The sequence below is a fragment of the Lissotriton vulgaris genome, chromosome 1_1 (genome assembly GCF_964263255.1).
Source record: "Lissotriton vulgaris chromosome 1_1, aLisVul1.2, whole genome shotgun sequence".
Classification (NCBI taxonomy): Eukaryota; Metazoa; Chordata; class Amphibia; order Caudata; family Salamandridae; genus Lissotriton; species Lissotriton vulgaris.
Window position 1 is genome coordinate 530,464,771 of NC_141685.1, and position 20,220 is coordinate 530,484,990.

Here is a 20,220-nt window from a genome sequence, read left to right on the forward strand (position 1 = left end):
TTGGGGACATCTGGGTTGGGGACCACATCAGAATATTCGCAGATTTGCAGCAGCGCTACTCCCTCCACTCCTCCCAATTTTACAAATACCTATAGCTTAGGCATGCCCTCAAGGCGCACATTTAGTCTCCCACCTCTGTTCTCGAATTTAGTCCCCTCGAGGCCCGGGTGATGATCGGGAACCTAGGTAAACGGGTGGTGTTGCAGATTCTCCGCTCCCTAGTGAACAATGAATTCGCAACCCTAGATTCTCTGCGTGCCCGCTGAGAGGATTGGCTGGGCCCCATAGAGGATGCGGACTGGAGAGAAGCTCTCATGGATCCCAAGACCTTGACGACCTCCTTCGAACTGCATCTAATCCAACTCCATTATTTACACATGGCATACCTAACCCCTGCGCGTCTATATGGAGACCGTTTGCGGCCATTCCCAACCTGTACACAATGCAATCACGCTCCAGCTGACTTTTACCACATGGCAGTGCCCTGTCCTTGCATTATTCTGGGACGGGTGTAGAACTGGAACTTACACAGACCCTGGGGTGGGTGGTTCTCCACGACCCAGTACGTCTGATTCTACGTGTGTTTGAACGTCTGGATGGCTCTTGGGCCAACAAGCGCTTCCTTGGGACTCCAGTGGCGGTGGCGAAAAGTGACATTGCGGCACTCTGGTCTCAGGCCAAGCCCCCTACAGTACGGAGGTGGAGGCAGAGGGTGGACTGGTGTGGAACTCAAGAGGAACCCCTCTTTGAAGCCCGAGGGTGCCCTGAACTATTCGAAAAGATTTGGGGTAAATGGTTCAATCTATTGCCTTCAGGGATGTGTGTGTACATATCTATCATGATAACCTTGCGCGAGACTTTATTCTAAAGATTGATTTACAGGTCTTGTTCATCTTCCTTGCTGTTCTATACCATCCAGACACTGTGGCTGATTTTGCTGCCAATGCAAAATTGTGGTTTGTTTTTAAAATCAATAAATGTGATTATCAAAAAGAAATATTTCTACTTCTGGACTTAAAAGTTTTTCTGAAGCTCGGATTTCCTCAGAGGGACAAGACTGGAGGCAGTAGCTGAAACTGGATCAACAAGGCTGGATACGATTCTTGGGTGGTCCAGCTGACTAGTATTTCTAGCTTTGTAGAACATAGTGGGGGCTACGGTGAAGTTAATCCCACTGGGGATGCATCTTCATTGGATTGGCTTACAGGTAGGTCCAGTCTTCTGGCGGCCCTCAGAGCAGTTTTAGCTAAAAAAAAAAAAAAATCCCAGGTTTTGGTTTTTGGTAGGACGACGTTAATATAGCACTACACAAGGGTCCAGGACCTGGTGGGGCACAAATCGGAGGCTGGACTCACTGGAGCTGGGACCAGAAGTAGGCAGGTAATTTGCAGTGTGTCTGGAGCCTGCTGTGCCCCTGTAGCTCACAAAGGCAGCCAGCCAGCTAGCCGTTGAAGTCACTCTGATGGTTCTGGTTTCAAGGACCATGGGTCCATAAGTGATCTGAAGAGTAGTTTGGGGGGGTGGAGGGGCATTATTAATACCTGGTGCCAGCTGTTGTGTGTGGAGGGACTCCTCCCCCACATCTGATTCTGGAAAGTTCTTCCTTTCCCGGGCATTGTTCCAAAATGTCTTGGGAAACATAAATCTGAGATCAGGTTCCTTTGTGTGAGCAAAGCCCTTTGGAGTTTAAGTGTGGCAGGGCACAAATCTGCCCCCAAGTCATCCTCGCAGGATGGCCACATTGGTCCATACCTATTTCCCTCTGTGTCACTATCTGACAGGAATATTCAAACCCTAACAGAGCTATTCAAAGTCATGTGACCCAGGATACTGGCATAAGGCAAAAATGGTTGGCATTTTTAGAATTGTGACCTAAAATCAGACTTTACGACTGAAGATTTAAAATTACATTTCATAGGAGTCTAGTCAGCATATCTCCATCTGCTTCCAATCCAAAGTTAGTACGTATCAAATGTAATTAGGTGCCCCAGTGTTACTCAATTAGAGATGGGCCTTTTCTACAGTGAAAAACGACTTTCGGAGTGACTTAAAAGTATTAAAAAAGGGTTAGGCCTGGCAACTGATTTTGTCAGGTCAAAATGTCAGTTTAAAACGTCACTACTGGCTGCAGTGGCAGGGTTGAGACCGGTTTTAAAGTGCTGCTTTAGTGGGTGGCTCAATGCAGGCCCACAAGTAGCATTTATTTTACAGGCCCCGAGTACATGTGCTACCAATTTACTAGGGACTTACCAGTAAATTAAATGTGTCAAATGGTTGCTGGCTAAATTGACCATGTTTTACGGATAGGGCACAAGTGGGGAAGGCAAATAGTTTGAGGGACTACCACCCAATGGTGTCAGGCCTAATTACACTTAACAATACATAAAGAAAAAGTTGTCAATTTTCAGAAGCAGCAAAAGTGACAGGAGTTTAGAAACTACAGCAGTAGTTTGTAATTACACTCAAAAGTGCATGTGGTATTTCCAGCAATCAACTGTACAATGATGATCATGGAAGAGAGGGTTCTCTTATCTGCAGGTTACCAGTAAAAAGCAGGCAAGTCAGTCAAGAAGAAAAGGTGCTGTACAAGGACCCACGTGGTAAGCAGCTAAGGAGATGTGGGTGGCAAAGGGTTAATGAGTCAAAAGTTAATGCACCATTTAAAAAGTAAATGTGAGGATAGTATTTTATTGTTCTACAAGGCATAAGTGGGGCAAATAAATACAAAAATGTTCTATGGGAAACACTTATTAAAAAAAAAAAAGAAATTGGGATGGGAAATTAGGGAAGTCGGTTTGTGAAAACAGATTTAAGATTCTAAAATGACTTCAGTTGTTGTTCAGTGGTAATATTATAGCTTTTCTTTAGGTTACCAAAGACTGTATGTAAGGTTCTAGGAATACCGATTACCTAATTGTAATTTTCTTCTAATCGCATAGGAAATTGCTATTTCTAAAAATATGAAATCCATCGAGTTTCTTTTAGCAATTCCTAAAGGGGTTGCATGTAGACCTACCTCACAAATATCAAAGCGGTAGCTCGCAAATTGGGGTCTATTAAGAACTGCAGCCATCACAGTGATGATAGCCTGTTGGGGTCAGCACACCACCATGTCTGATAGCTTTTTAATCAAGTAAACTTTTTTTTTTAAATGTAGCCAGTTATCCTTCAAGGAAAAAAGGAATGCTCTTTAATTTTCATTTTTTTTTAGGTCTCGCGCCTGCGATGCATATGGCGAAGCCATATGCCATCGCGCAGGCGCGATACTATAGTCACCGGCTATGCTTCCCAGGAGACAGGAGATGTCACGCGCACGCTCAGGAAAGCGATCGGCGCCGGCCGCGCGCACGCGTTCCCAATCTCCTGTCTCTCTGGGAAGCACACAAGCAAGCCCAGCAAGCCCTGCCAAGGCACCTCGAGCAATATTAACCCGCCCCGTCCCTCCTTGGCGTTGAATAGTCAAGTGTCCTGAGTCGGACTCGAACCAATGTGAATCAGTCTCCTAACCTTTCACCCGCCCCAGCATTCTGCGCAGCCGCAGCGCTGCACTAGCCAGTCAGTTGAAGACGCAAGCAGCATGACGTGCAGTTGCAGGCCTCTGAATCAGGTACTTAAAAGTCCGTAAATAATGCTGCTTTTATGTGAGCCTGGTATTGTGTCGTGTGGAAGATTGAGGCACGTGTGAGCTGAGCTGCTTGCTTTATAGTTCACTCACTGTTCACCATTTCAGTTCAGCACGACATCATGTGCGAGGTGACGCAGCGGGTCACACTCACACAGTAACATGAGTAATGGGTATTTGAATTGCTGGTGGTGGTATTTCTGTGCAGCTACTGATGGCAGGCCGCCAGCCGCGACCGAGAGGGGCCGCAAATCGATTGCCTGTGCCCCGCACCTGAGGCTGGGTGAAGCAGTCGGCGGACCAGCCGGCGAAAGTCAGCTCTGGGCTATACTGTCTCATCGGCAGCATCAGCATGGTGCCTGAGAGGCTCAGGCCTCAGGCGCGGCAGAGTGCGATGGTGGTGCGGCTCACCTACGGACAGAACTCGCTCAGACACCAGTGGAGGAGTCACTATCCCCGGGTGCATGCTGCCGAACTAGTGCACAACTGAGACAGTAAGTTACTTGGCCAGGCAACCTGCCTGCCACTTTAGTAGCACTGTGTTTCCAAACTCACACTGTACACTACATGATGAAGTCCCTTACGGTGGTATTTATTGCTCATGATGCAGCCGCGCTTTAATTAGGGCACGAGCCAGTAAGTAATATGTTTGCCGGCATCGGTGGAGCTTGTGTGTGCTCTGCTGCACAGCACTGCAAGAAAACATACTTTATCTGTGGCATAACGTCGCTCGACAGGAGTAGAAGTGGGCAGTGCTTTCATTTTGCTTAACGTTGATCGAGCGTTTGGATCTTATTTTAGCTTTGCGTGTTTTGAGTAAATGCATTTAAACTGGGCTTTTATGTAGTTGTCTACGGACTGCTTTTGCTCAGTGGAAAATTATAGGCAGAGAGAGCAACTCTAGGCCAATAAGCAGCAATGGAGGGCCACATTATGAAGTAAAGTTTACTAGATTGTGCTGCATGAAGCGCAAATTACGTGGCATAATGCTGCACATTGTGGGGCAGTATTATTTTGCTATTTTGACTCGAATTAATACTACTTGGGTAAAAGATTTACATTGGTAGGACTAGTTTAACAAGTACTCTGCAGCAGGAAGAGAAGCTCCGCTGAAGGGTGAACCAGTAAAGCATGTATGCTGTAAGTGAGTGTGTTTTTTAAAATGACATTTACAGTTTATGTTTAATACCGAGTACGCGCTGTTCTCTTAGTTTAGTCAATTGTGCAAGTAAGTGTTAACTAAACTCGCAGTAGTAGTAAGCAACGCACCGGACCCCAGGGCCACTCACTTAATTATACTGCTGTGACATTTTAAAAATAATTTTTGAAATATATATAAAACTTTATAAATAAATAATCAGCCTGCTTGACTGTAACCGCAATGTGTGTAGCAGGCTCTCCTGAGGCTTCAACAGCATGGTATCACAGAAGTGCAGACTGTTGGGGCCGGAATCATCTGATTTATTAATTTCTGGCATCAGACCTGAGTCAGCTTTATGGTCTAGGCCCAGGTCGCGTGTGGGAGAGCGGCATGGAGTTTAGTGAAGCTCCTCGCCTGGTTTATTTATTTTTATTATTTGGGCTCTCTCTAAACAGCCTTAGTCCATCAGTTCACAGACTCTTCAGTGTGCGTACTGACTGTCACTCGAGACAGACTACATTTGCACTTACCTGTGTGTGCCTGAATCTGAAGGCGAGGTGTTGGATTCAGGGGACTTTTGACACTTGCTGTTCTCCAGGCTTCAAGCAGCATTACAGGGCATACACAATACCCGACTTAAGACAATGCTGCTTTTGTGCCGTTTCAATGTTTTCACTTCTTGCCCATGGACAGAAAACACATTTCAATTTTTGCCAGAAGTGTCATCTGGTGTATTTATGCTTGGTGTGTTACTTGTCACTCGGAGGATCACGCAGACACACTGTGTGACTCTAGAGATATTTATGCCAGGTCATCGGGACAGGCTCTTGTGATGCTCAGGTCCACCTAATTAGGGGTGCTGTTGGCTGCACTATCGGCATGATTATAAATAAGCTCCTGACAGATCTGAACATCTTACTCAAAACTTGACCTTTGTACATGAGCAAATAAAGTGAGTGCTATAATCTGTCCCAAAGATGCTGGTAGGGCACAGGCTGTTAGGCCGAAGATCACACAATTGGATGACTGCAATGTGGAGTTGAGACCTCATATACGAGCCCCTGCACTGGCCCCCACATTACTTTGCAGCAGGTACTCTCGCAGTGACTGCAGCTTACTTTGAAGGGTGCCACGTGCTCACCAGGGCAGTGTTTTATTTCCAAGAGTGAGCCTTCTTGTGAGAGAGCATTCAGTGGTTTAATTTAAGCCCCTATTAGCCTTTGGCACAGGCTTCGATGTGATTGGTTCATTGCATGCCCAGTGATGGCAGCAGGGAGCAGTCCGCCACATTCACAAAATAGAGCATTTACCACATTAAAATCGCTACATGTCAAATCACATTCTTATGTGCATTTACTATAGGAAAACAACATTGTGCTTGAGATTCGGGCACAGCAAAGCAGTTCTAATTTCACAGCAAGGAGACTGCTAGCAGAATCATGTGGGAACTCCAAATAATGTCTGACTTGCAATGACTACCTGCAAAGTGCTGCCACAGATTCCACTCATATGTCAAAGTGAAAGAAAAGCTAGAATCTCTTCCTATATGTTTACACTTTCTATATGTTTCAAGCTACTGCAGCTTATTTTTTTTAACAGACATATTTTAGTGTTTCTAATATCTGTTTGCAACACATATCCAGCTGTTTTTTTAATGCATATAGTTTTGCAGCACAAGTGATTTTATTTGCATTCTTTATGTTTGCAAACATGCTCGCTCTATCATATGAAAGAGCTAAGCACCAAGGTTTTAAATGGTTTGTGGGAAAGGTGATAGTGTGACCAGGTATTAAATGGGATAAAGACTTACACCCTGGTGTACAGGTTCAACCTTGTTCCCTTTTCAATGCATTCATCATTTTATCCAATTTATTTCAAAATTGTGCTTTGAATGCACTGTTGGTTTCATTTTGAAAAGCATTTTTTGGGGGCGGAGGAAACCTCCTATCAAAACCTTTCTTGCGGAAGGCTCTCTTGCTGAAATTCAGATCGAGTATTACATCTGGCTTTTAGCGGTGCCAGTACAGTAAGTGGGTGGAGCCAGTGGAGGAAGTGGGTGGGGCTGAATGAGTGGGTGTGGCCTCCTACAAAACCTTAGCACCTGGACTTCATATTTTACAAATTAAGCACTGGAACGTATTAACTGACAGGTGTATTTTGTTAATCTGTCGTGGATAATCAGTATTTGAGATTTAATTTCTTTCGGCTGTGTAAGAAAATGTAATGGTGAACGTATTTATGTGAAACTTGTCATTTCATGTAAGATGAGTTATACTTGTGTCGCAATCCGATCATTGGGGTTACGTTCACCACACCACAGTTTTCACACCCATTACGTGTCTGTTGAATGGGAAAAGGACATAGACAATAGACACTTTCGTTCCACTTTGTGCATAGTACTACTTAGCTCACGCATTTTTACCCTATCATTCAACCCCGATGCGCAAAGTACCCCAATATATAATAGGCTCAGGAAATGTTTGCGCTCGGCTTTTCTTTTGACCTTTAAAAAAAATTGTTAGCGTGAAATCTATTGACTCTGTAAGGAGTTAAAAGTTGTTGCGCACTGCTGGTCTGGACTTGTATATTTTAAATGCAAAGCTGTTTATGACAAAACAGTCATAATTGCTGCAGACTCTACACTATAAGGCAGACACCTCTCACTTTCTGCAGTTTCAAACATAATGCAGAGTAAAAGACACTGACATTTACAAAATGTTGACTTTTTATGCTTTTAGGCCGGGTTCATTCTTATTTAATTACATTCCTAGCTATCCAACAACAATAACCTATTACGCTTTTTTAATGTATCAATATTCTTGTATCGGTGATAAATGTAACTAGTGGTATTTTCAATATCTGCATCATCTTTTGATATTTAGATCATGGACGTGTCTTCTATATAGGATGTTGTTTAACACATACATATAACAGATTTATTTACATCATTACAATAACTGCAAGAAACAACATCTACTCAAGACATTAATAACTCACAAAATATATCCTTTTTTTCTTTCCCATTTTATTCAAACTTCTTCTCTCTTTGCCTTTGTAGCTCTCATTTTCTTCTTGCCTTACACCACATCCTTTTCTTGTTGTCTTTTTTCTCTTACCTTTTTTCCTCTCTCAATTCTGATTTCCTTATTTGTCTCTTTATGCCGTTCTGTCATTCTTTTTTCTTCTCCTTTCATTCATTCATTCATTTCACTGTTTCGTTTTTTCTTCCTTTAATTTTCTTCTAATGTATCTTTTCCTTCACTGCCTTTCTTTTGCTCCTTTCTATATCTAGTTATCCTCATTTATTTCTTCTATTTTCATATCCTATCTTTCTCTGCCTTATTTTTCTTTCTTTCTCTCTTACATGTTTTTCTGCACTCTGTCATCCTTCCCTCTCTGTCTCTTTCTCTCCTCTTTTAATTTTTCTCTCACATTCTCTATCTCTATTTATTTCTCATTCTTTCTCTCTTTTGCTGTCTTAGAGCAAAGGGGCAAAAACTGATCCTCAGGGACCACAAATGTACACTTTTTGCAGGACAGCTCATGTGTCATCAATGCTGTGTGCTGCTTGTAGCAGGAATAGGGTACTCTAGGGGCAGTACCCTATGCCCTCTATCTATCCATCGCCCACCCTCTATCTATCCATCGCCCTCCTTCTATCTATCCATCGCCCTCCCTCTATCTATCCATCGCCCTCCCTTTATCTATCCATCGCCCTCCCTCTATCTATCCATCGCCGTCCCTCTATCTATCCATCGCCCTCCCTCTATCCATCGCCCCCCCTCTATCTATCCATCGCCCTCCCTCTATCTATCCATCGCCCTCCTTCTATCTATCCATCGCCCTCCCTCTATCTATCCATCGCCCTCCCTCTATCTATCCATCGCCCTCCCTCTATCTATCCATCGCCCTCCCTCTATCTATCCATCGCCCTCCCTCTATCTATCCATCGCCCCCCTCTATCTATCCATCGCCCTCCCTCTATCCATCGCCCTCCTTCTATCTATCCATTGCCCTCCCTCTATCCATCGCCCTCCCTCTATCTATCCATCGCCCTCACTCTATCTATTGCATCACTCAGCACCACCACAGAACCACTCAGCACCACCACAGAACCACTCAGCACCACCACAGAACAACTCAGCACCACCACAGAACCACTCAGCACCACCACAGAACCACTCAGCACCACCACAGAACCACTCAGCACCACCACAGAACCACTCAGCACCACCACAGAATCACTCAGCACCACCACAGAATCACTCAGCACCACCACAGAATCACTCAGCACCACCACAGAATCACTCAGCACCACCACAGAATCACTCAGCACCACCACAGAATCACTCCGGGGCACCACAACATCACTATGCGCTACCACAGCATCACTGAATGCCACAGCATCACTCGTCGCCACCAAAACATCAATCTGTGCAACCATTCAACAACAACTAGTTCAAATATGTTCTCTCAATGTTTCAAGCTTTATTACAAATGTCACAAAAAGATGTTAATATTTCACTTCTGTTCTTGGATTTTCATCACGATAAAATACACTGAACATAATCTTCACAAAATGTATTTACAAAACTTTAACCTATTGCCATTATAAATCACAATAACTTTTATTTAAGTATTAATTATTAAAAAAATGAAGACATTGTTATTTGTAATATCAATACATTTAAGTCACGTAAATACAACACATATTGCATTACAAATGCTATAGGTGTCACATTTGTGAAAGTTAAAACTATTGGCATTGTGAATGAGAAAGCTATTAATTTCGCTATTTTCAAAACCAACACATAAATAAAATATTAGTCATTTACAATACCAGTAGCTCAAACTTTCCTGATGCGAGACCTATTGCATTGCAAATGCTTGTTTTAAGAGCAGGCAATGCCACTGCCTGCTCTTAAAAAATATTTATATCAACATCCACAAAGGGTAAGTGTTCCCCTGGGAACCTGTTCCCATTTGCGAATGGTTATCACCTCCTCTGAGACATTGGTAAAAAAATGAATGTTTTGTGACCATCATAATGTGGGTGCAAAACATTCATACATTCAGCAATTTCCTAAATTCCTTCAGAAGTGATCCTTTCCAGAGGGGTTCTCTTGTGTGATTCGTTTGTTCCATTTCATCCATCTTTACACCCTCTTCCAAGTTTCTATCACTACCTGTGTGGCTGGTAGTAACTTCGACCCCAGTCCCGCCATAGAGATATGTATGCAATTCTGGTTTTGGAATGAAGTCCATTCGAAGATGTATGTTGAGTGATCTACCGGCCTGTGTCCCCATTCATTAATCAATATTATGTAGGTCGCCAAGTAGTATGCCCACTATACTGGTTGCTTTGTAGGGTTTGCAACACTACCCTCGGGTGCCCTCTGTTCCCAAGGAACGTCCGAACCTTCTCTTCAATTCTAGCAAATATTTCTTCCAGAATTGTATGGTAGGTATTTTGAAGTGCGTAGAGGAATTTCAACAGTGTTATCATTTTAAACATTGCTGCCTGTCCAAGACCGCCAATGGCAGTGACCTCCATCTCTACATCTTCATGGAACTCTTTCAGGATCACTAGGCTTTCATCTCGATTTATTGATATATATATATATATATATATATATATACACACACACACACACACGCACACACCCACACACGCACACACACGCACACACACCAAGGTAGTAGAACTCAATACACTGCCCCCCGTCATTGTCTTTGGTTATCTTGGAGTTCAAAGTGTTTACCCACGGGATATAAACCAAACATATGTGAAAGAGTAGGGAGTTTCCCCAAGGGATTTGTAACATACAACAAAATGTCGTCAGCATATAGGGAGATTCATTCATCTGCAAAGTTGTCTTTTACCCAGAAGCCTGTGAGGTCGGAACGTATAATGCATGCATGTATAGTGCATGCAAGTGGTTCCTACACAATGGCAAATAATAGCAGGGACAGAAGACATCCCTGGTGTGTGCCCCTCTTGATAAGGAATTGTGAGGATGATCTACCATTCACCCGCATCCGGGCAAACGGATCCTTGTATAAAAGGGCTATTCAAGATCGGACCAAACCCATGTTTCACTAGGACTTGTCTTAAGAATGGCCAGTGGACTGCATCAAATGCCGTTTCAGCATCTAAGGACAATAGGGTACGCCCTATTTTAAATAGTCTCAAGCCAAGCATATAGCCTACGGAGGGTGAACCTTCGCGACCTCTTGGGAATGAAGCCAGACTGGTCATAGTGAAAAAACCATGTCCGAGACCGTTTTTTAATCTCTATTTTTATGAGTGTGATAAGTAATGTGCGGTGAAATGCATGCAGTCATATGAGGGCAAGTTGCTGGAAATTAGGGCAGATGCAGAGGAACAGATATTACTGTCTTATGTAAACCTTATAAAGTAGTTTCAACAGCTACCTTATCTAGATGGGTAAGAACAGTAATGAGTGAAGCAGATGTAGATATTTCAAGGTTTGGTTCCCATGCCTCTAGGGGTGCAATTGCTAGAAAAGTTTTCTGGGCAAGTGGTTCTCTAACAGAAATAATAAAATCAGCAGACTTGGTTAATGTGAATAGTTTTGAAAAATTATATTTAAGACCTTTGGAGCTGGATGGTTTTAAACATGCAACTTGGTAGCCTTTGGTCTTGTAATGAAATGGTGATTCTCCATTTAACATGCAAAGAGAATCTTGATTTTATTAAAGACAATGGAGGCAATCATTACTCTGCCCTCCTCACCCTAGGAGGAGAAAAAAAAAATCTATAAGTTACGTTTAATAGTATGATTAAAATGGATAATATTACATGAACAAGTTCTTGTGGATTGGTTTTTGGTTTTTATTCGCAGACTACGTACAATAAAATTTTGCAGAGCATGAGAATTTATTATGTTTCATCGCAGCTTAAAGAGGATAATATATACGGTCTGAACATTCGAAGATTAAGATGTGTTTTGATTTTCTTTAAAGGGCTGCATGTTGAGGCAGCAGTAAAAGGTTAATGAATAATGTTAGCCTCTTATCTTTAATGAATTCAAGATTTTCTTTGCCAAGTCACACCTTCCAAGTTAATGAGCTAAATTATACAATGCATGGAATTCTCGTGCAGTAACTCTAGATCCATACATTACCCACCATTCAGAACTGAAAAACTGAGAAACGGGCAGAAAAAACACACTGGGATAAATTGAAAGGTGAAGTAACAGTGTATCTAACTTTGAGGGCCCCTGTCAAGCTTCTACATCCTGCCTTGCCCCACTGAAGGTTAGAAGGTTTTATTAAATTAGCACAGTTAATTTAAACCATTGCTATAGTGTCAACATAGCACAATTATCACGTTAAAAGCAAAAACTAAGAAAACCATCAAGGGTTAAGTTCCTATACATATAACTAAAAAGGCAATCTTGTAGTTACCATTGTAATCACATAACAGGATTCCAAAGCCTAAAATAAAATAAATTGGTACACGAATACTAGGCCAGGGGACGACAAAAGTCTGTGATAAGTGTTTTTTTGGTGGGGTGGGGGGGGGGGGGACTGGAAGAGCAGGGGCCAAGGAGGGTAAAAAAAAGATTGTCCAGGAGTCTCACATATTTTCCAGTCCTTACAAGCACTTGAGTGTCCAAGGAAGTAAAGCAAAGGGCCGATGCCTCCCAACATGTCCTGATACCCCATTTTAAATATAACGATTTTAAAAGAAGTCTTCTGGGAGCGTCAAGGGCGGGACTGTAAGAAACTGAGAAACCAAAGTTCCACAGTTGTAAGACCCACAAGGCTTACCCAATCCCTTACTACCAGACAAACCCAGAGAACTCAAAAGGAGAACTTTACACACACTATAAATGAATATGGGTGAAGATGGATTGGTACATATGTCTTTCAACCAAGTACAAAATGAATTCTTAGACTTGGCACCACTGGCGTGGGTCTCCCTTCCATTTTTTGCTGTTGCCTCATCTGTTTTTGCTGGTTCAGATGCTTTGGGCACTTTGACACTGCTGTTCAGTGCTTACGTGCAAGTGCTTCCGTTTGTAAATTGATGTAATGGATTAGTGATTCCATGATTGGCTGATTTGATTTAGTTGTCAGACCCTAGTACAGTGCATCATGGGTGCCCAGGGCCTGGGCCTGTAAATCAAATGCTGCTGGTGGGCTTGCAGCACTGATTGTGCCACCCACAGAATCATCTTGTAAAATGTGGCTCAGGCCTGTCATTACAGAGTCTGGGTGCAATCTGGGACTGCCATGTCGACTTGGTAAGTGCACACACTTGCCAGTCCCCAAACCTTCCATTTTATGCACGTTAGTCACCCTTAAGGTAGGCCCAAGGTACCCCTGTGGGCAGGGTACATTGTATGTGAAAGGTAGGACATGCCCTGGTGTGTGTGGTATGTCCTCATAGTGAAATACTGCCAACTTCGTTTTTCACTATTGCAAGGCTATCTGTTCCCATAGGCAAGAATGGGAGGAGACAAGTACAGTGGAGCATGATGGGAGACACCTGTACATGGACACTGTAATAGGACTCATGTTTGACTTTATTCTTTCCCCCAAATGTTCATGGGAAAAGTAGTTGTGTTATTTTTTCTTGCTGCTGTAGAGAATAAAGCGATGAAAGAATGGCATAATCCGAAGCCTCCGGTCCTGACATAGAATGGGCAGTTAGTTTATAACATCTTATAAACCTAACTGGCCCTAGTAACAAGATAGGAAAATTAGGTTAAGTATGCTTGAACTCAGAATGTTAAAGTGCATCTTTTAGTGAGGGTGAGTTTTACATGCTGCGTTTGAAAATACGACTTTTAGAAAGTGGTATTTTCTTGCCTAGCCATCCAGTATGCCTCTGCTAGGTTTGTGTATTGCATGTCTGGGTTGGTGTGTGAATGGAGCTGGGAAAGGGCAGTGGCTCCAGCAGTCTGATTGGTCAGGGCTGGGCGGAATGGGACCTGGGTTGAATTTAGAGTAGGGTGAGGAGATTTCCTTTCACCTTCCTGGGCCAGGTCTGCTTTCAACAATGCTGTCTCCACCTCCTGCAAGGAAGCTGCACCAGTGAGGACAGAACTGGTTTTGCCTGGGTACAGACGCTCTCTGCCTTCAGAGAATAAAGGGTTTGTGTGTATAAAAAAGGGGACCCAGACCCCAGAACTTTAGATCACTTCTGGGAAATCAAGAGGAACCTTTCCCAAGGAGAAAAGCCGGATAAGCTGAGGAGGAATTCTGCCCCTGTGCGGTTTGCTTTCTGGGGTTGGCCTTCAGTGGCTGCTTGCTGCCAAGGGAAGGAGAAGAAGGACTTTGATGTTTGCTTTTTCACTAGCATGAAGAAAAGATTTCCAGGGGCTTGAAACTGAGCTTGCCTCCTGTTCTGAAGTGCAGGGACACAGACTTCACCACCAGCTCCTCTGAATTTCCTTGCTGGGAATTCTATCCTGCAAAGAGTTGCCTGCTGCTGCTTAGGACCTCTAGAGACGGTTTGTCGCTGGGAGCTGGAAGAGCTGTGCAACAAGGAAGAAGCGTGTCCCATCCGCAGCCATTACCGACGCATCGCCGAGCCACGGGGAAGAAGCACACCGCCGCATCCGCACTTGGTTACGGCATCTCGCAGAGCAACCAGGAAGAAGCGTGCTGCGTCCACACCAGGTCCCAACGCATCGCTGAGAAATCAGTTTCAGCACCTGTTATGCAGTTGCAAATGTTCACACATCATACCAGATCGTTGCATCGCATCGAGCCTCCATCTTGTCGCATTGCACTGGATCGTCGTAATGCATCGAGGCGCCATCATGTTGCATTGTAACTGAAACACAGTAAGAAATTGACGCATACCCTACTTTCCGGTAAGGATTCGACGCATCACCTTCCCTGTGCTACATTAAGAAACCGACACATCACCTTCCTCGAAACAAGAAACTAACGCATCACCTTCCCTGCAACCCTTTTTGTTTGTTTTGAGTGATGTATCTAAGGTACTTTGTGAGAAGTGTGTCCAATTTACAACTTGCATTGAATTTAACTATTTCTACCATTTCATTGTGGATTTTTGTTTGGTCTTGTTTAGATATTACTTATTTTTCTAAAATGGTGTTGTCTATTTGTAGTTTTTTCACTGTGTTACTGTATGTGTTCACAAATGCTTTACACACTGCCTCTGAAATAAGCCTGTCTGTTTGTGCCAATTTATCAAGGTGGTGAGCAGGGGTGATTTTAGGAGTGTATCCTCCTTACCCTGACTAGAAGCAAGGGTCCGTATTTGGACAAAGGTACCTACCTCTGCCAACTAGAGACCCCCATTTCTAACATTGGAGGCAGCGGTGGGATCAGGACTTGCATTTGTGATTTACATACAGTGATTGGTGTACACTACTGGTGAATGCAGACGATTATGCAACCACGTACATTCTGGTAGAATTTTTCCTTGGAATTGTTTTGCATCTTGAAACCTGTCAATTTTTTACCATGAGCAAACAAGGATCCATGGCATCTGTTGATATTGAATTTGAAGACGAGAGGGTTGATACCTACACTGTGTCACAGCTGAAAACCATCTGCAAAAAATATAAAATCTCCATAAGAGGCCTCACCAGGAAAGAGGAGTTCCAAAAGGTGCTGAGAGCCTGGTTGGAAGCAAGGAATGCCAGTGAGCAGGCCGAGAATCCCATGGTGGAGGGAGAGAATTTAGAAGGGCAGCAGGATGGGTTAGTTGAACTAATAGGTGGGGGATTGCCTCCCAGGGAGGGCAGCAGTGTGTTTTCAAGGGATCCATCTCCAGAAGAGTTGGAAGACAGGGAGAAAAGCAGAGAGCATGGGATGGAGCTTGCTAAGCTTGAACTGGGGAGCCAGGGTGATATAGGGAATAAGAAATTGGAGTTGGAGAGCAAGAGATTGGCCATAGAGGAAAAGAAAATGCTTTTAGAGCATGAGAGTGTGTTGAGGGAGCTAGAGCTGAAAGCGAAGAGCCTAGAGGATTCTCCCTCTGGTGGCAGCACACCGTCAATGCCTGTAGAAGGAAAGGTATATATTCCCAAGGATGTGATTAAGGATTTTCAGAAACATGAGGACATTAGACAGTGGTTTAAGGCTTATGAGGTAGCCATGATGTCCCATAGAATCCCTCAGAAAGATTGGGGAGCAGGGTTGTGGGGCCACTTCATGGGTGAAGGTAGGGAAACCTTGCTGGCATTGCCCTAAGAGTCGATCAATCAACAAAAAGAGGGGGACCAGGAGCTCGTAGAGGTCCAATGGAACGTAAGAACTTATGGGGCCCTCAGCACTGGCCAAATGAGATGGGTTCACTTCCTGTGCCCACACATGCCGTACGCAATTTGGGCGTCCTAATTGACGACAAGTTAACAATGAAGCAGCAGGCCACTAAGGTCGCAGCAACCTGTTTTTCCATTCTTAGGTGGCTACAAAAGATCCTATGGATGCTTCCCACTCCCTCCCGTAGAACGGTTGTCCAGGCATTGATAACATCTCGCCTGGACTATGGCAATATACTCTATTTGGGTGCGGACGCAGCCACTGTTAAAGTACTGCAGGTTGTACAAAATGCAGCCGGGCGACTTTTGAAGAATGTTCCTAGAAGAACTTCGGCATCACCTGCCTTGCATGATCTTCATTGGCTTAAGGTCTCTAGTTGCATAAAGTTTAAGACATTGTGTTACATGTTTAGAATCAAGCAAGGCACTGCACCTACATACTTACAAAAGCTGGTGCAACCTTACAGGCCCAAGCGCACTTTACGATCCTCGGAAATTGGGAACTTCATTGTACCAGGATTTAAGCTGGTAAGGATGGGGGGACGATCCTTTTCCTATCTTGGTCCCAAATATTGGAATGCCCTGCCCACAGCTCTTAAACTAGAGACTAGTCTTCTTCGCTTTCGCAGAGCACTGAAAACGCTGTTGTTCACATAAGTAGATGGTACCTATATGCTGGCTTTATTTGACATCTTCTTCTCTAGTCTATCCCTAGCGCCGGGAAACCCACTGCGGGTAGCTGTGCGGGGTTAAAGTTCAAATAAATAAAAATAAATAAAATAAATGTCCGTGCTCCTCAAATGCTAGTAAGATCAAAGAGGACACTGTTCCGTGGTAAAGGGTGCGTGTATGTCACCCAAATTGAAGAAGAAGACTAGGATAGAGGAGAAATAAAGAAGGGGTAAAAAAGGAAAAGAGGCAGAGATATATCCCCAGTTTCAAGGATCCAATCACGGAGGGGAGGGTCAAATCTTCCCTCTTTTTCGCCCTCACACAGTCAGATGGATGTCATGCTTCATCATTCGGCTTTTTTTTTTAAAAGCTGTATAGTGAGTGCAGGTGTGAGGGCGGGGATGGAGCGAGAAGGGATCCAGAGAAAAGTGGTTGTGTGGGCGTGCAGGGTATTTTGTCGTTCAGTCCATGGATCTGTGTTTGGAGGCGGAACGCATCGCTGTTCTTGACAAAGGAGTGCCCATTGGTCCCAGCAGGATCTGGCTTTGAGGACGGTCCAAGCCATCTCCTCACATTTGTGGTTAGACAAGATAATGGTTAGTGAGTTTGGTCGCCTCCCTTCCACGTCTAATGGTGTTCCTGTGCTCGCTGATGCGAGTCTTCACCGTGCGTGATGTCATGCCGACATATATCAGCCCACATGGGCATGTGATCAGATATATACAATTTTTGGTATTACAGTTGGTATGATCCCGTTGTTCCCAGATGAAATAGCCCAGATGGAAATTTTTCATCTGTTTAGTGGTTGGGCATGCATGACAGTTACCGCAAGGATAGTGACCCGACACTGGGGGCAGGTTCCAAAGTGTGGTGTTTCGAATGGTCTTCTCATTGTCATGGGGCATGTGTGGACCAGTGTATCCCAGAGGTTAGCCGTCCTTTTGAAAGCAAAGCGTTGTTGAGACAGTTCCAGGGTGTCGCTAATCAGGGGTTTCCACTTCCGTCTGATGATGTTTTTTCACTTTGTTCGATAGGGGTGTGAAGGTAGTCACACATGTGAGTGCTTGATTGGATTCCTTCTCTCTGGTCTCCAGGAGAGCTTGTCTATTGTTGTTTTTGGCATGTTTCCGTGCTCTCTCTACCACCCTGGCTGGGTAGTGTCTATCCAGAAGGTTGTGCTCCAGGTTGTCAGCCTCTGCTTCATAATCTCTGGTGGTGGAGCAGTTGCGTTGTATCCTTAAAAACTGTCCATATGGGAGGTTCTCACGTAGGGCCTTCGGGTGGTGGCTCTGGAAATCCAGTAGACTGTTGCAGTCAGTGCTCTTCTTGTGCAGGGTTGTTTTTAATGAACCTACTTCAAGGACTATTCTGAGATCCAGAAAAGGGATGCTGGAGTCACTCATGGTGCATGTGAGCCGAAGGTGTTGGTCGAGACCGTTGATCCACTCAAGGAAGGAGGTTAGGAAGGGGATAGTGTAGTAATCAAGAACATAACATTAAGGTTATCAACAATACTGAGATTTGCATGATGCACAATTAGTTCAAGATCATTTCGTTTGTTAGGGTTGGCTTCAGAGCAGATTAATACAAGTCAAAAAAATGTGTGCTCTTAACAAGGAAATTAGTAGGATGATTAAAACGGATGTTCCTTTCAGGGTTGATGGGATATACCTTTAGAATAGCTAAGTGACTAACTCAGCACCAGATTGCCTAATAAGTTTTAAAAAACGGTAAAAGGCATAGGAAACAAATATGGGCTCAAAGGAAGATGGTTTTATGAGCCTTAGTAATTTGTTTTTGATTACAAGATCATTAAATTATATTAGACCATCAATAAATATTTCAGTATGAGCATTAGGCTGTTTACATGGTGCTAAATGATTACTAAAATACATGAGTTCATGATCAGTGATCATACTCAATGCTATAAACAAATGTAAATCTTTGTAGCACAAAGTTAGACTACAAATAGAGAGGCTTAAAGTCCATGTTGTTCAAAGCACTCAACAGTTTATTTAGATTGATGGCTTACCAACCTGCAAAACCCTTATGGAATTGTTCATACTGTACATAACAAACACAAGGTTTGCTTTAGGTTAGTGTTTAGTATACCCTCTGATCATTACTTTCACTTGTATCCTCGCAAGCTGCCATATATTTGATAATGAAGCTCACCTCATAAATCGCCAGGTCGATTCCAGCATAGGGGATTATGCCTAATATGTTTGGAATGTAGCCTTTATAAAAAGCTTTCACGCCTTCTTTCTTTAAAATCTTCTTGCCACAATCAAACATTCCAGAGTACTGTCCAGTCTTACCGACAGCCAGTCTTGTCTTTAACACCTATCATAATGAAGAAATATAAAAGGGAAACATTTCAGAAATGTTGTGCACACAGTTTCCAAGCAGTCATTTAAAATATCTGAAACTGGAATACATATTAAAACTCTGAAGATGTGTTTTCTACCTATATCAATTACCTTTATTTACCTTATTAACAGATGACCCTGAAATTAGGTGAACTAAAGAAATATACTAGAGAGAGAATAAAAAATACTACCCATGTTGGTTGCACGTTCAACACGATGTAAGATCGGAAAGATCTGATGTAAATTAGAATTGTAATAAACTGGTGAAGGAGCAGGTTTTGACATCCAAGTAGTAAACATTTACAAAATTCCAATGTGCAGACATTCACTGAACTAAACCGCCATTACAACTACTTCCACCTTGGCTAAATTTCAACAGTTACCTTCAGGATTCACTGGACAAGGATCCAAAAGACACTCACACCTACAGAACAACACAGCTCTAGCATAGCCTGAAGCACTATTGGTAGCGGATTGTGTATAATCAAAGAGCTGAATGTTAAAAAGGAATGACCATAAGAGGCAGCATGCATACAAGGAACTATACCAGGGCTCCAGTCTTTTCTGTAAAAAGAGCTACTTCTATTCAATAAAAATCCTACCGAGCTACTACTAATTTTAATTTGGTAAAAGTGATCAGGTGAAACGAGATTACATTAGTGGCCTCCCCATGCAAGATTAATAGTAGTGATCACCTCCGTGCATGAGGCAGGGTTACCAGCAGTAACGGGAGATGGGATTTGTCAATTTGGAATGCTTATTTATGGATAATACTTAACAGATATTGCTACAATGTCCCTGGTGCCAAGATAATATTATTCATAGGCCTTCCGATGTCTCATGATTTATCATTCATTTCAGTGTTAAATTTATGTGGACATCCATCCATTTCCCTTTTCATGTCACGTTATAGGTTCTGAAAACCCTTTTCTTGTTGAATACACGCTTTTCAATTTTGATATATATGTAGATACATGTATTAATTCAACCACGTAAAAATGTCTAATTTAAAGGGCTGTGCTGCACACAACAGAGCAACTTTCAGCTAGCTGGAGAGCTACCAGTAGTAGTCATTGGGGATGCCTGAGCTATACCAACATCAAAGCCCGATTCCTTGTTTATTCATTTATATGCAGAGAGCTG

General features: G+C 43.2%; 1 protein-coding gene across 1 annotated transcript in view; it reads right to left on the minus strand.

The window, feature by feature from the left end:
• SLC25A24 (solute carrier family 25 member 24) overlaps positions 1–20,220 on the minus strand; it is a 306,063-nt gene that overhangs the window by 93,978 nt on the left and 191,865 nt on the right. The window contains exon 8 of the mRNA XM_086953894.1: positions 18,884–19,051. Coding sequence (XP_086810020.1) covers positions 18,884–19,051 — 168 coding nt within the window. The remainder of the gene's footprint in view (positions 1–18,883; positions 19,052–20,220) is intronic.